At 42.7% G+C, this 17699-nt stretch overlaps 1 protein-coding gene across 4 annotated transcripts in view; it reads left to right on the plus strand.

The window, feature by feature from the left end:
• Positions 1-17699, plus strand: part of LOC138250244 (cytoskeletal protein Sojo-like) — a 196605-nt gene that overhangs the window by 82309 nt on the left and 96597 nt on the right. For all 4 annotated transcript variants that reach the window (XM_069204882.1, XM_069204883.1, XM_069204884.1 and 1 more), the window contains exon 4: positions 12320-12438. In XM_069204882.1, the coding sequence (XP_069060983.1) occupies positions 12320-12438 (119 nt within the window). The remainder of the gene's footprint in view (positions 1-12319; positions 12439-17699) is intronic.

The following is a 17699-nucleotide window of genomic DNA, read 5'->3' on the forward strand; positions in this document are numbered from 1 at the left end:
ATAAGTAAAACATTGCAACCCCTTAGCAAGATGAATCACTGTCCGAATAAACAAACCTTTAACTAAATCATTGTTGACATCTTTGAATAAAGCTTTGCTTGAACTCTAGATGCATAATACTTTGATAGAAAGCAGTGCCAGACTGCTATGAAGACCACCTTGGGAAAATAGCTGCAGGTTAGTTCTTAAGGATTCAACGTAAACGTTTATTTTGGTTAGAAATGTTTATTTAGCTGTTTAGATTTTTTTTTTAAACTTGTTTTATTGTCGTGTTAATTTTATTATTTGTAGCACGTTTGTTTTATATCCCAATGGTTTTTATTAATCGAGCAATAAAGTTCTACTACTACTACCACTTATCAATAAAGCATTTAAAGTCATGGTGACAACAATCTTTAAATAAAGCATTTCACATGTACCATGTGTCTGTCTTTTTTTTAATGATCTTTAGGCCACAAAACCTGTATCCATAAACATAGTCCTCTGAGGGTGTTGCACACCCAGCTATAGATCCCATACTAGACAATCCAATTTTGCTGGCAGTAGTTTATTAAATTCCTCTGGTGACGCTGCTGCACGACTACTGTACCCCACACTAAACAATTTGGGCTGAGGAAGAGTCCTGCAGGTCATTATGGGGCACTCCCTTGCTCCAGCCGCTTGCCTTTTATGTGCCATACAGCCTACCTTTTTACTCCTTTTTTTTGTTTGTTGTTTTTTTGTTTTTTATATATATGTATGCTGGGGCTGCTTGGTCCCATTCTGGATTCCCCTCATAACCTTGGGTGTTAGTGGAAGCCTTTGGAGCCCAACTTTAGCTGTCCCAGCTGGCTCCCCTTGTGGGCATGACTTTCTTCTTTGCCTGCAGGAGCTGGCAGCTGTTCTCCGCTGCCCCCTCTTGCGAGCAGAGCGCTGGTTCTGGTTGTGGCTTCTCACTCCCTCTGACACAGGTGCAGAATGGGGGAGGCCCCACCACTACTTGGGGTGTAGGGGCATTTTCTTCCGGCACTTTTCCTCCTGTGGGGCCTGGAGTTGGGAGTCTCTGGCCCCTGGCTCCACTCACAGGGGTTTGCCTTCCTGTGATGTGGGAGTCTGGGCTCCCGGAAATTAAATCCATCTCGGGAGTTGCGATCCTCTTAGCTCCGGAGAAGAGGCCCCTGCATATCCCCTTCCAGGATTAAAAAAATGAATACCTCCTTGCAGTGGCCCCTGTGCCCTGACCACCCCAGAAAGGGTGGAGGGGTGTTTCGGAACCCAGGCAGCAGAGCTCAACTTGTTACATGATTGCTCTGGAAGGTCAAATCCTTCTCCTACTAACATCTCAAGCCCTGTTGAGCTGTTGTGCATGCTTTTGGGCTCCTATTGCTCCTGCTGGTGAGCCTTAGCCTCCTCAAGCACTTTCCTCTGGCCTTCTGCCCTCCAAGCTGGTAACCTTTTCAGGGAGCTGGTTCCACTGCCTCCCTTTGCCAGCTTTCCTGCTTCTTCTCCTCTGGTGCTTCTCTCCTCCTTGGCACAGACGTCTAGTTCTTCCCACAACCAGTCCTTAGGAGTGTAAGGGAACCAGCCTTCCTGATCCTCTGGAGAGCCCCAATGGTCCTGGGGTCAACTGTAGTCAGAGTTCTTAGTCCAGATGGGCATCTCAGGAGTTCTCCTTCCAGTTGTCCATGGCTGCCTCCTCCAGTCCCAGTGTCCAGGGAAAACCACAACCAAGAGAGAACTCACCCTCTTGTGCAAGACCTTTTTAAGTGGGGTGGAAGATTCTAGATGTTGTGACAGTTCGAAATGGCTTGAACCAGGAGCAGCTGGTCACATCTTCTATTGGGGCTTCCGCTCCACCCCTCACTGACATCACTGCCAGGGCCTATTCCACCAAATCTTGAAAGGGAAGTCACCTCCTTTGTTGACTCCATAGGTCTGGGCTCCCTCTTTTTTCAGTAGGCCTTGGCTGATCCATCCCTTGTACAGTGTGACAACCGACTGATTGATGCAGATCCTTTATCCCCACCCCTTTCCTCCTCAGGAGCTGAGTGAAACATGGTATTTGCTCCCTTGTATGGGGGGGGTCTTTGTCCCTGCTGCTGGAGAGAAATGTAATTAACTTGGCACAGCAGGGCACCAAAAGACCTGGGGCCTGATCCTGAGCTGAGCCATAGAAATATGACGGTCCTGGATGACATAAGTTGGGCAGATATCACCTTGGAACGCTCAAATTTAGGTTTGGCATACAGGTGCCACCCTATTCCGATATGTCAGTGGTCTCTGTAGGACAAAGGGAAGCAAAACGACACTCTAAGGCCGTCTTCCCCATAGGTGTACAATGGAGAGTCACTGCAGGCAAAACAGTAAACCTCACTGACTTTCCCTTTGAGTGTATGCCAACTTCTTGATGCCTTCACCAGGTCAGTATCCAATCCTGCAGAGTCCCCTCTGCTCCAGGCTATCCGTGCGCAGTTACCAGGCTCTGCACGTTAAGAATTTCTCCAAGCAGCCCTCACACAAGTGCATACTCATGTGCCCTGATGTAACTAGCCAAGTGCCCCTTACCCTTGCTGCGTTGCAGCAACCATCTCTTAAAAGGTGGACACTGGCAGTAGACACACAAGCCATTTACCTGTGTTTAGTATGGATGAGTCTGGTTGTGTCAAAAACTAGGTGATCAAAAAGCGAAAGGCCTGGGCAGATTAGATGTGCAGAACCCATCCCATCCCATCACAATTTCTGTAAATAGCTTCATACTGGTACGCTCCGGTGGATCTCTGTTTGGTATTTCAGAACTTTTTTCTACCTTTCTATAAGGTTGTCAGTATTGTTTCAATCGCGTTTTCCATCTATACTGATCCGATTTAGACCATTGGGGTCGAATTCTCGCTCTTAAAATGGCTGTGCCCTTTTAGGGCCTACTTCAGTGTCGGGTTGATGGAAAAAAACTCTGTTTTGACTCTGTCCTCAGTGTCTCGCTAAATTCCCATATACCATTCAACATTTTATGTGCAATCTCTGTTTATTTCCAGATCATCAGGAAGATGTGATGCCTGCAGATAATTTCGAGCTAAAAAGTCTTGCTTGGACCTTGGAGCTTGTTGTCTTAAAATGGCATCCAAGTTCACAGAAGACACACCTGATATCTTCGGTGAAGAACACACGACTCCGACTTCGATCAGCACTCAGATGATGATAGCCATTACATATCTCCAGCGTAGTATGTTGGTACAATTGCCCCATCGCACTACACAAAAATATAAAAAAAAGACTCCAGCACCAGTCGTTGGTCCTCTACTGCCTTCAGGCCATTGCCGGATCCGAAAAGTAAGTCGGGATGACCAACCTTCAGGTTCGGCACAGAGATTAAAGTCTAAAATACATTTGGCATCGACCAAACAGACTCTGACACCAGTCTCGCAAGCAAACTGAAAATCAGAAGGGACATCTTCGGAGCCGGAAAAATCTACACCACCTTCGGAACCCATGTTTTCGGTTCAAGCAAAACACTCCACACAAACCTTTGGAGTCGAAAGACACGGTTAGCAAGCAAACTACTTCTACCCATGAATCCTTGGACATGCAACCTATTTTAGAGGTGATGGACGCTAAACAGCGAAAACTACATATTCAAAAGGACACAGAAAGAATAATTGCTTTCCCTCCAATGTCCTTAAAGAGGACATTGACTTTTAAAGACACTGTAAATGATGTACCTCCATCAAAAAAGGTCTCCAAAGACAAACAGCAGGAAGAGGCCACAAAACATAAACAGCCTTTACCACCACATTCTCCTGCTCTTCCTTCCACACCATTACCCACATATGAAGCACAGTTGTCACCACACAAATCCTCACTATCACCACACAGGGATGACTTTGGCGATGACCAACAGGACAAGGATCCATGCAATACATATGAACCTGATCCCATTTTGGCAAATGTTCCAGATTTATATCCTGCTAGACCTTCACCACCAGAAGACAATACTGCATACAATCGAGTAGTAGCCAGAGCTGCTGCGTATCATAATGTGCAGATGAATACAGGTCAGATAGAACAAGATTTCCTTTTCGACACACTAGCGCCTACACATAAACAATATCAACGTCTTCCAATAATTCCCGGAATGCTCAAACATGCTTCTTATATTTTCCAGGAACCCATAAAGGCCAGAATGATCACTCCTAGAGTAGACACAAAATATAAAGCTGCACCCTCCGACCCAGTGTTTTATAAAAACTCAAGTACCACCTGGCTCAATTGTAGTTAGTGCAGCAAATAAAAGGGTTAACAGTCAGTCCACAGGAGATGCTCTTCCTTCAGAAAAGGAAAGTAAGAAAATAGATGCAGCAGGTAAAAGAGTAGCTTCATAAGCTGAAAATCATTGGAGGATAGCCAACTCACAGGCTCTTTTGGCTAGGTCTGATAGGGCCCACTGGGATGAGATGGAAGAACTCTTGCAGAACCTTCCTCCAGAACATGAAAATAGGGTGCCTTATATATGACACGCAGTAGAGGTACCTTTCGTAGACCACAGTTTAGAGTGGGTTTCAAACCATTAGCCTCAGAAACAGCAACTTCCCAACAAAATCAATCCTCACAATTCTACACAAAAGGGTAGTTTAGAGGCTCCTTGTAGCGGATCCAACAATGGAGGAAGAGGTAAACCACCCACTTCCAGAGGTCCCTCTCAATCAAATAAACAGTGACTTTCTCACCATTCCCACACAGCACACATCTCCTGTGGGAGGAGGACTAGTAAAAATCTACCCGCAATGACACCACATCACTACAGATCAGTGGGTTCGGTCAATTATCCAACATGGTTACTGTCTAGAACTCATTTCGCCTCCTCCAAACATTTCTCCTCGTTCACACAAACTTACTCAGGAACATCTCACTCTATTACACAAGGTACAATCACTACTGCTCAAAGGAGCAATGGAAACAGTACCTATATCCCAACAAGGAACCGGAGTTTATTCACTATACTTCCTCATACAAAAGAAAGATGGTACTCTGAGACCAATCTTAGATCTCAGACCCCTAAATCTATACATACTGTCAGAACACTTCCATGTGGCCACTCTACTATTACAAAAACAGGATTACATGACAGCATTAGACCTCAAAGATGCTTATTTCCACATTCCCAAACATCCAGCACATCGAACGTATCTAAGATTTGTTGTAGCAGGAAAGCACTACCAGTTCAAAGTGCTACCATTTGGGGTAACAACAGCACCAAGGGTGTTCACCAAATGCTTAGCGGTGGTTGCAGCATTCCTCAAGAGTCAACACATACATGTCTTCCTATATCTCAACGACTGGCTTATAAAAGCCAGTTCACTTAAAATTTGTCAACATCGAACTCAATACACCACAAACATCCTACACAATCTAGGATTCACCATCAGTTACCAAAAATCTCACCTGCAACCATCACAGATACAACCGTATTTCGGATCAATTCTAAACACTCAATCAGCATTAGCATACCAAAACCCAGTCAGGATTCAAGCATTTCACGATCTCATAGCGCATCTACAATACAACCACACTTATACAGTAAAGTTGGTGATAATTATTATTATAAATATTCGGGATGCTGGCTTCATGCATAGGAATAGTACCCAATGCCAGACTCCAAGAGACCACTACTGTAATGTCTCTCTCCACAATGGTCTTAGGCACACCGTGAAATTCAGCAACTAGTGTTGTTAGACCACCAAACTTACCACTCTCTGAAATGGTGGAATTCCATCTACCTATCAAAAGGGTGGCCTTTTACCGACCTGGTGCCTCAGACCATAATCACAAAAGATGCATCAATTATAGGTTGGGAGCTCATCTCAACAACCTGACTATACAGGGGGAATGGGACTCAATCCAACAAACTTATCACGTAAACCACTTGGAATTACTAGCACTATTCCAAGCACTCAAAGCTTTTCAGACACAAATCACACACAAGATAGTATTAATAAGGACTGACAATATGACCACAATGTACTATCTGCAAAAACAGGGGAGGCCACATTCATCACAATTGTCCCTCCTAGTACAGACAATTTGGAAATGGCCAATTCACAATCGCATTCAATTAGTGGCACAGTATATCCCAGGGATACACAATCAACTAGCGGACCTCTTAAGCAGAGCGCAACAACAAGTACACGAATGGGAGATTCACCCACAGGTGATTCAACAATGCTTCCAAATTTGGGGAACACCAGGAATGGACCTTTTCGCCACAAAATAAAAATGCAAAATGACAAATCTTTGCATCCAGGTACCCACACCCTCAATGCAAGGGTAATGCTCTGTGGATTAATTGGTCAGGGATATTTTCTTACACTTTTCCACCTCTCCTAATTCAATTTCTAATCAAAAACATGAAACAAATCTCACTCACCATGATACTCATAGCTTCCACATGGGCATGTCAACATTGGTACACAATACTACTGGACCTGTCTGTAGTACCACATCCCAAACTACCAAACTGACCCAGACCTGTTGACTCAAAGGAGAGGTCAAATCAGACACCAAAACCCAGCATACTCAGCTTGGCAATTTGGCTCCTGAAGTCATAGAGTTTGGCTACTTACAGCTTCCATCAGAGTGTATGGATATTCTAAAGGAAGCACACAAACCCACAAATAGACAATGTTATGCAGTTAAATGAAAGCGGTTTGTCTACTATTGTCAACCTAAAAACATTAACCCATTTAAAACATAAGTACAGTATATTGTTTGCTATTCGCTACACTTACAAAAATCAAACCTAGCATATTCCTCTGTTAGAATCCATTTAACAGCAATAGCTGCTTACCTCCAAAGCAGTCAACATACTTCCCTGTTTAGGATTCCTTTTATAAAAGCTTTTGTGGAGGGTCTTAAAATGGTTATTCCAGCTAGAGCTCCACCAGCCCCTGTGTGGAATCTTAATATTGTACTCACCAGACATATGGGGCCACCTTTTGAACCCGTGCATTCTTGCCCTCTTCAGTTTTTATCATGGAAGGTTGCTATTTAGTAGCAATCACTTCTTTAAATAGAGAAATTCAAGCGTTCACTTTTGAGGAACCTTTCTTTTAAAGTCACAAAAACAAAATAGTTGTTAGAACAAACCCAAAATTCCTACCAAAGGTGGTTTCACCCTTTCATATCAATCAGTCAGTAGAATCACCAGTCTTCTTTCCACAACCATATTTAATTGCTGAAAGAACTCTTCACGCCCTTGATGTTAAGAGCTCTCATGTACTATATAGACAGAATAAAAGATTTCAGAAAATCCAAGCAACTTTTGTGGCATTTCAATAACCTCACAAAGGTAATCCCATTTAAAAAAAAAAAAAAAAAAAAAGATTAGCATGATGGATAGTCAAATGTATACAGACCTGCTATATTAAAGCCAATAGGCAGTTACCAGTTACCAGTAACTCCTAAAGCCCATTCCACTAGGAGAAAAGGGGCTTCAATGGCATTCTTAGGGAATAGACCAATGGAAGGCATATGTAAAGCAGCCACCTGGTCTACACCACACACATTTACTAAACACTACTGTGTGAAAGTATTATCTCGCCAACAAGCAAATTTTGGACAGGCAGTGCTTTAGAACACTATTTCAAACTACTACAACTCCTACAGGCTAGCCACCGCTTATTTTCGGGAGTGGACTGCTTTATCATCTATGCAAAGCATGTGTGTCTACAGCTACACATGCCATTGAATGGAAAATGTTGCTTACCCAGTAGACATCTGTTCGTGGCATGTAGTGCTGAAGATTCACATGCGCCCTCCCTCCTCCCCGGAAGTCTGTGGCCATTGTAGTTTTATATATTGTAAATATGTATATACATTGCATGGCCATCGCTTTTCTTTACTATATATGTACATATACCCTTGTGCACCCTTTATTTCACCCTCCTGCAACAGGAAAAAAATCAAATAAAGGACTTGATGCCAATGCGCACTATCACCAAAAGGAGGAGTCACTCAATCTCATGACTCGAAAACCTTCTTTGAAGAAAAACAACTTGTAACACTCCGAGCCCAACACTAGATGGACTTATGCAAAGCATGTGAATCTACAGCACTGCATGGCACGAACAGATGTCTACTGGGTAAGTAACTTTAAATATATATTTATATATATCTATCTATCATAAGCTCACTGTTATAGCCCTTTTCTGTTTTAATACTTCTATTCCTGATGATTCTTCCGACCCTGTGCTGGAGGTCATGAGGTTAATGCAGACATAGCCATAAATGCCTAAAGGGCATTTAAGGAGGGAGCTAATATGTATCTGCATATTAGCATTATATTAGACACAGAGGGCCTAAAGGCTCCCCAAGGTTGATTGGAAAAAGGAATGAAAATCATCTCTTTGGTGTACAGGAAATGAGTCAACGGTTTATACACATTGTTCTTCTGCTCAAGATTGAGAGTAGAATGCTCACAGATAAGACAAGCTGTGTTCAAGGCTGGGAACGAGAGTAGTAGTGCATTCTCAAAAAATAATTAATCCCTTACTGTTCAGTTGTTTAATGATTTATTAACCTCGTCCTTGACCAAATATTCTCCCTTTATACAAATGTTTAACAGGTAATCCTTCACCTGTGTTCTGATTAATTTATTCTGCTTTTGATATTTTTGCATATAAACCCTGATTCGCAGCACAGCACGAGTTCTGTGATGCTTTGTTCACTGAGCCCTGCTGCAGCAGAACACAAACAGTGTATGCCGGAGACCTCATGAGTCCCCTTTCTTAACTTAGTGGTGTGATTTTACTTCAGCTTTTATTAGCAGCTTTAAATGCTACGTGTAGCTTTTCCATGGAAAGTAACCGAGAAAGCAACATGTTTTCAGCTTGTATATTAACATTACTGTACCTCCCTCCTTAAGGTTAGACTGGAGAGTTTAGGGATTGACAGCCACCTTGAAAGTAATTGGTTGGCCAGCGAATGTTTCAGAAGAGAGCCTGAAAGGCTCAACAGAACACTTTCTGAATGAAGTAATAACAGAACTGGAAGGGATATAACCACTCAGATTAGAAAAAGCTGTGTGGCTGCCCATGAATAGCACATATTTTGATGAAAGTAACCAAGGATGAGTCCTTGAAACAGTTCAAGACAAAAGACAACCGTCCTGTGTTGGGCAGTAAAGATGAATGCCATCTATTATTTGGGCCAATGGGTAATTTTGTATTCAGATGACTATCCAGTGATGGCCTTCAGAAGGAAGGATTTCCAGCCACTGTAGAGAGACTTTGTTGAGTTGGTCCTCAGGCGTGTGTCCTTTTAGATCCAAACTGCACGTTCTACTACTTACCTCACATGATGTAGCAATTTAGTTTATTTTACACCATTCTTATGTGTACTCTCACATTATCCCCTTGTTACTGCTGCTATTAGGTGAGGATTATATGCTGCAAGTGCCAGAGTTTTAGATGGCCCCTTTTATTGTTATGGGATTTCTCCTTTCAAGAGTTGTATGTCCTGCTCTGAATCCACTCACTAATATTATGCAGACATCTTAAGGTATCTGGTCACTTCTTTATCGGACTTTGTAATCTAGTGTTCTGAAACTGATAAATGAGATTTTAAGTAAATATATTCTGCAGAACTGGGAGCCTAATCATGAATCAACCTGATAACTTAACACCGTAAGAAGGGCATGCATCCTGCTTCGATACATAGCAGTAAACCCTTTCTTTTGACGAAAAGAAGCATTTTCATTAGGGTGCAAAATATTACTTATTTAATAACAAGGCGTCAATTATTGCTACGGTGTGGAGAGTGAGAAATATTAGCAAGCCTTTGAGTTAACATTTTAGTCCCCTTTCGAGAGTGTTTTTAAATGGAAAATCCACTTCCAATGTTCATCTCTTTTTACATTAAATATTATTTTCAGACATGCCTAGTTCAGGAAGTTAATGTTTTGTTACTTATTATCAAACCTGCCTGGATTTTTCTCTTTTTGACCGCCTGTTTTTTTTTTAACCTTTTACTGTAAGTGAGCCTTAAAACAGGTGGCTCACCCCACGTCATGCTCACTGTAAATGGACTGCACATGTTTACCGTCAGTGTCTACCTTTATGATAAGTTTGTTGTGATGCAACAAGGGTAAGGGTCACTTGGCTGGTTTCATGTGTGAGGACTGTGCGTGGGAGACTCTTGCCATGCGCATCCTGGTAACTGCTCACAGGTAGGCTGGCACAGAGGGGACTCTGTAGGATTGTATATCGACCTGGGGTAGGACTCATTATGTTGGTGTACACTCATAGGGAAAGTCATTGTGGTTTATTGTCTTGTCTTCAGTGACACTCCATTATACACCTGTTGGGAGGGCTGCCTTAGAGTGCAGATTCTCTTCTGTTTGGCCAACAGAGATAAGTGACATATCAAACTGGGGTGGAATCTGTATGCCAAACTCAAGTATTAGAGTTCCAAAAATATATCTGTACAGCTTATGGGTCATCCAGGATTGACATATCTCTCTGGCTCAGGTCAGGATCAGAGCCCCGGGCCTTTTTTCACCTTGCAGTGCCATGTTAATTGCATTTCATGCCAGCAGCAGGAACAATGCCTCCCCCACACAAAGGGAGCATTTGACAGTGGTTCACTCAGCTCCTAAGGATAAAAGGGTTGGGGAATGAAGGATCTGTATCAGTCAATCAGCTGTCACATTGTCCTAGGGATGGGTAAGACCAAGCTCACCAAACAAAGGAGGGAAGCCCAGACCTCTCGCGCCAACATAGGAGGGGGGGGCCGTTTAAAGATTTGATGGGAAAGGCCTTGGCAGACCTGAGGCCTCCAGAGGAGATGTGAGTGGTGACTCCTGGGTGACAATATTTCGAATTGTCCCAGCTTGATGTGCAGGAGGATTGGGACAGGGAAGGAGAGCTGATTTGGCACCCCCAGGGTAGGTCAGAGGTGCCTCACTTTTGGAACCTTCTACCCTCATTTAAAAGGTCCTGCCCAAGCTGGAAATCTATTTTGGTTGTGATTTTCTGCTGGACACTGGGACAGGAGGCAGGACCCTAGACCTCTGATGTCCATCTGGGCTAAGGATTCTGACTGCAGTTGCTCCAGGACCAATGGGCTCTCTCCAGGACCAGAGAAGCTGGTCCCCCTAAATCCCCCAAGACTAGTTGGGGGAAAGTATTAGACTGCTGCGCCCAGGAGGCGAGAAGTGGCAGAGGAGAAAGAGCAGGAAGGGTGGCACAGGAAGCCAATTAAACCAGCTCCCTAAAAGGTTCACCACCTTTGCAGCCAGGGGGACTAAGGAAAGTGGCCCAGATGGCAAGGGCTCACCACCAGGAGCAAAATGAGTCCAACAGGGCCCGAGATACCAGCCAAAGAAGGATTTGACCTTTGACCCCCATCATGGCAATTGGCGCACATGGCGCTCTGTTGCTGGCTGTCCTAGCTCCCTCAGGGTGAGACAGGGTCGCAAGGAGGAATAGGTACATTTTTCTTGGAAGTGGGCATGTGTCGGAGCTCCAAGGGCCCGGTAATCCCAACCTCCAGGCTATATTTTCACCACGGAGTTATGGGACCCCCAACTCCGTGCCCAATCACCGCCAGAAGGTGAGAAGTACTTTTGCGCCTCCAGTGTGGGTAAAGCCAAGGGCCCAGACCACCACCTCTGAGTCCCGCAGGAGAAGTGGTGCCAGGGGAGCACCTCCATGCCGCAAAGTAGTGGTCGGTCTGACTTATCCCTGTGTCTATATCTTTGGGGGGGATGTGGCCACCACTGAGTCCCGCACCCTGCCAGATGATGTTTCAGGTATATGGTTTGTTGAACTTGAACATTTGACTAAGTCAATAGACTTACCTGATGTGTTTATGACTTTTTAGGTGGTCAGAGGTGATCACGCAATGTCAATGAAGGTATTTCCACCAGCCTTGGGTATATTTGTAAATTACTGGGTAGTATTTAGGTGTGTGTGTGTGTGTGTGTGTGTGTGTGTATGTGTGTAATAAATTTACTATTCCTTTTCTAAAGAAAAAAAGCACAGAATGGACAATTATTTATTGGGTATTATTATTTCATACCAGTGAATGGTGATTACTAGACAACACCACCTACATTGACTAGGCCTTAAACTGCTCTGCTTCACTACTCTGAGAGAATCAAGCGCTACCGTGGGGTGTTTGGTTCCCAGTGGAGGTCAGATGTGGACGCATTACTTGTGCACACACTTCATTAATGGCCTGTTTCTTTACACTTTTGTTTTTGTTTAAAAAATGTTTGTGTTCTGTAAAATAACCCAAAAGCCTTACATGCATTATTTGTATTTTTTTTCCTTATGTGTGCTTCTTTCAGGGACTAGTGAGATAAGAGTGTCTGGAGTGCTTAGAAGACTGCCAGGGTGTCATTTGCAAAGTCAAGATTTAGAATTTCTGATGCAAATGGAGTACAAGCGGAAAGCAAAGGCATTGAAGGTAAAATTGTCCTATTCTGCAAAATAGAGGTAGTATTGCTGTATCTAGTAAGTAATGATAGTCTGGGGTCCGGTACGTTTGGGTAGAGTAATTGTATCCTTTTACCAGTGTATTTTATTCAATGAAGCATAGCATGGATAATCCTAAAATTGTACTGCCCCCCAAATTATGCATGTTTGCCTTTTTTGTGTGTATTTTCTTATTGTTATTTGGTAACTTGTTCACTGGCGTAATCTGGCATGGAAACACTGCTGTGATGTGATAGATCACAGTACTTCGAATTCCTGTGAATGTGCAAACTTCAGTTTAAACAGACTGTTACTCGTTACTTCAGCATCTTATATCACAGGTTCTGAAACCATCTACCATCCCCAAGTGTGCACATCCTGCTCACATAATATCAGGGTTACTGGAACATATTAATGTACAGTTAAGATATGTGTCCTGTGGTGCCGGTTTTACATGTGCAGGCAGACTAAAGGCAGAATTGTAATCTGTAGATCATATGAGGGTGTCAATGATATTTCTAAGCACTGAATTTTATACAAGGTCCCTTATGTTGGAGGATGATGTTGGTGTTCATTGTTCATCCCACAATGGTTCTACACTATGCTGACTGAAGAAAATTCTGACGGAGAAACTGAATACATCAAGGACATTGGTGCGAAGCAACAACATCTCTGCTAGGGTAGGAGATTTTGCGTTAAAAAAAATTAAAAAATTAAATGTATAATTGAGAAGGTTCCTGGTGCCTAAATCGGTTGGCAACGTATTAGAATCATTGTACGGTGTAATCCAGTATCCTGCATGTCTTTACATGTACTTTTTAAGCATGCAGTGCTTAATCTCAAAGGTCCTTGGTAGCCACCTAGTATTACAAGTAGCATACTTTGGACAATAGAGACATATTTGTTCTGTTTTTATTTAATTATTCCTTCCTTATGTTTAGCCAGATACCCTGCTAACACAGCAGTGTCTCAATGAGCCATGTGTTCTCCCATTTTGCAAAGCTTGCGAGTGTATGTTGCTTGTAGGGGGAAAAGTTGAATTTTTTTTTACAATTTTACTTAGTAGTGCAATCTCTACATTTTTATGTTAATGGTGGTCCCTTCTGTCAAACGCTAGCCCACAGCTTTCCCTAAACTCTATTTAGCTTTACTTTACGGCTGGGGGCCAAAGGAGGAGGAATAAAGTTTTTTTTGTTGTTGAATTTGTAGGTTGTAGAACAAAGAAATAAACAGAAATTTAACAGCATTTTTCAGTGTTAGGCAATATCTGGTCCTGCTCCAAAGTCCTCAGGCAAACAGCTATTCCTTCCAGATCTTATCTGCATGACCCAGAACCCTCTCCAAAGTAATTTGTTCTTGTTTCCTCTTCATGATATACAAAAATCCCACAATCTACTGGTAAGACGAGAGAGTATCAGTGACTTTGCAAAGAAATGAAGGCTGTACCTGAATGACTAAATCTGAAGCACTGGTCATTATCCAGGAGTACGGCTTGGCAGCACTCTTAGGTTATATTTTCTGAGGGAGAAAAACAGATTCCAGTCCCTCTAAAGATTTCCTCAAATGACGGCAATTGAAAACCAGGAATGATCACACTTTTTAAGAATAAAAGTGGGTAAAAAATAGTAGTAGAATAACATCATGTATAAAAAAAGCACAGAGTGCACATTGGAGGCCAAAGACCTTCTACAGAGAAGACTTATCAACAAATGGAAGCTATGGCTGATTTGAATTGGGGCAAAGGAATTTGAGACCCATGGAAAGGAGTAATTTATTGGCTTTACTCAAAACATCAGTCACCCACCAGTCACTACGTATATCTTGTTCGGCATCCCTTTACATTACATTAAGTGTTACAGGACTTTATCAATTCTTAGCTGGTTTTCTGCACAAGGGTCCTTTTTTATTTTAAGTATGTATATAGCGCGACCAGGCCTGGGAGGTATACTGTTGCTTTGCATATAACTAACTAGTAATGGGAATGCATCAAGACAGGCAAGGGGAAAATGAGATTGTAATAATTAGGGATTTAATTGTCTAAAGGTTTTGTTCAGAGTGAATAGGTAGAATTCCAAAAAGCTAACCACACTGCCTATCTGAATGTATCCCTCCTTTTGAGATATTCTAGAGTCCGAAAATGTTTGACTGGATGTGTTTTTGATCGGTTTCCTAAATGTAGTGACAGGCATGAACTTTCTAAAATATAAGGAGTTCTATGCTGTATCAGCTGCTTCAGGGAATGTTTTTTGTTTTTTTAGTGAAGATTTCAATTTGGAACCCTCTAGCAACAGCGAGTCTATGTCTTAGGCCCATTTCTCCTGAAATGGTTAAAGTTCTGCCAGCTGCGGTTGCCAGTTTTCATGTATGGCAAGAGACCGAGCTTGAAACCTATCCTAGCTCTTATAGAATGCAAGCGGAGGTCAATAACAGTTAGAGTAATGTGATCACATTATTTTTACTCTATGAACCAGTCTTGCTGCCAAATAAAAGACAGCTTTGATTGTGGACAGATCTAATTTTGGAACTCCAACTAGAAGGACATTACCAAAATCTAGTCTGGATATAACATGAGTCTGCACAGCTATCTTGAGTGAGTTGGAAAAGGTTAGATGGCATTACTAATAATTATGGGTTAGGTATTCTTACATAAATGACACATCTGAACTTGTTGGAAAGCAGAACATTTGTGATTTCTCACACAGCAGAAGTATAAAATACGCTTCAGTTAATCTGCAGTGGTGAGGTTCTTTAAGATATAAGAAATATGTTTGAAGTACGTGTATTAGTACAAGAGCAAACAATGTTCTCTCCTCTGTCTAAATTGCTAGGTATGTGCCTTCGCCATCTCCTACAGATATTTCTCTGCATTGGAAGTGTACGTAACTTTAAATTATGTTTTCCACCACACCTTTTCCTGTTTCAATAGCTCTCCTTTAGCAGCCACGCCCCGCCCACATGTGTGTTTGACCTGCATGGTACTTGTATTATGTGTAAGAATGCCACAGTGGCATGCTTCAACGCTGACTTGCTGCACAAGATGCGGGTGAGGTAGGGCCTACCTTTTGACCTTACCTGATCACACTCTTCAGTTTGGCTGGTGCCAGCCACTTGCAGAAACCTTTGCAGGTGGAGCTTTAGGCTGGAGGCAACCCTGCTATGCAAAGCATCACTCTACATCAGTGGTTTTCAAACTTGTTAATCCCTCCCTTCCCCCAAAAAAGAGAAAATAAAAACATCTTGCCCTCTCTGAATTTTTCACAATTATTCTATTAAGTTGGCAATGTTTAAATATGTCTATACGTATTTAAATATTGCAGTTTAGTTCTGTTATTCATTATCTTTTTTAAAATGCAATACATTATTTTGTGCTTAAAACAAAGCACTGTTATCTTCCTAATGCTTCTTTTGGCCAGAGTCTGCAACCCCATCTAATATCTGGGATCACTTGGGAGCCCCCTGGGGGGCACCCCCCCTTCCGCCCCCCCAATTTAAAGAACCCTGAGTCTCTGTCAAGCAGCAGCATGGAAAGGGCACTTGAAAGGAGAACCACTTCAAATCAATTGAAAATGCAGAGTGGCTTTACATCTCCTATCTCCTTTACTACATAAAAGCAGAACCTCTTGATCCACTTGTTCCAATTCCAAGTTCTCTATGACCAAGGAAAGGAGCTGGTGCCTTTCTAACAGTCTGCTTTCTGAAGTTGAGGGGACACCACCTGCGTTTACCGCTTGCTTTAAGATCTGTTCACCTGTCCTGAATCACTTAGATGACAGTCTGCCTGCAGAGATAGGGGGATGAAGCCTGCCAGTCCTACAGGAGTGACCGTTTGTTTTGCTTTCCTTTATCTTATGACCGAGCTGACAAAACTTCTCTGGGATGCACTTCTTAGTTTAAAGAAGACATTTATTATTATTCCTTCACCACAAGGTTCCTGAGAGACGAGATTAGTAGTTTGGAAGCACACGTTTAAAAGTAGTCAAAACAATGAAAGGAAAATATATCAAAGTACTTCTCAATTGCAATGTACACAGCAAATACATGTGATTATATTATAGCATAACTTCAAAGCAAAGAATAAAAGTCAAAATTCATCACTGTAGGGCCTATCACTCCTCTTCATCTTTCTTTTGCCTGCAAGTTGATGACTTCTGTTCAACTGCGAGAAAGAGATTTTCCACCCATACGGGAGGTCAGGCAGCTGACGTCCGCTCCTGACTGAAGTCTTGGAAAATTCCCTCTTGCTGCTGCCCAGAGACACCGTTTTATAATGAAAATAGCCTGCTAACAGGCCCTTTTCTCTAATAGTCAAAACATGCACAGAGTTGGGAAGAAAACAAGCCATTGGAGATTGGCCAGATCTCCTAAACCTCGCTCCTTCCCATGGCTGAGTAGAGAGGAAAACACAAAATATACGCTCTCTTATCACGCTAGGGTTCGGTGTGAACACAATATGAAAAACACAGCTTGGTCTACCATGTGGAAAAACACAGCTTATCTGCAATGTCTCAACTGCAATGTCGAACTCCCCGATAAAGCCAATAGGCAGCTAAACTGAATACAGAATGTAAATGTCTAATGCCAAGTTAAAGCCAATAGGCAGCTAACCTAAATACAGAATGTAATGTTTAATGCCATGTTAAAGCCAATAGGCAGCTAAGCTAAATACAACATGTAATGTGCTACTGATGAACATTGAACAACTAATTTGCGCAGTGGTGAAACACAAAGTCAGTGGTTAAACACAATGGCATAACACCGTCCAGTTGGAATGAGGTGCTGCATTACTCTGGCATGGTGGGTTCTACCAGAAGAGGAAGATTCCATTGAGCAGTCTACAGTCTCTTACCCTGTCGTTCCTCATAGTAACTGTGTAGCGTGACTGAAGATTGCCAAGGCCCAGTTGGGGCTGTGATGCTTGGTAGCATGACCTCAGCCAGTGTACCAAAAAGGAAGTTGTGGTGTAACCTGAGCCACTGCCCCCACAGACTAATCAGCAGTGACACCTCCGCCACAACTTCCAAGGAGTGAGACCTCTGTGGGGCCTTGCTATCTGACTGATGCAGATCTTTGCATGACTGAGGCTGACCTGTTTGTGGACGCACCGTTCTGGACACGCTTGGCCCAAGTGGAACTGTGCCTATCTATAAACACCTGCTTAATCAGTCCCTTTGAGAGCCACTGTCTTCCAGAACAGCCACCCCAGTACCTGGAGGACGTAGAGCAGGTGCCTCATTGAAGTTGCGACTGCCTGAA

This window comes from Pleurodeles waltl, chromosome 8 (genome assembly GCF_031143425.1).
Source record: "Pleurodeles waltl isolate 20211129_DDA chromosome 8, aPleWal1.hap1.20221129, whole genome shotgun sequence".
Classification (NCBI taxonomy): domain Eukaryota; kingdom Metazoa; phylum Chordata; class Amphibia; order Caudata; family Salamandridae; genus Pleurodeles; species Pleurodeles waltl.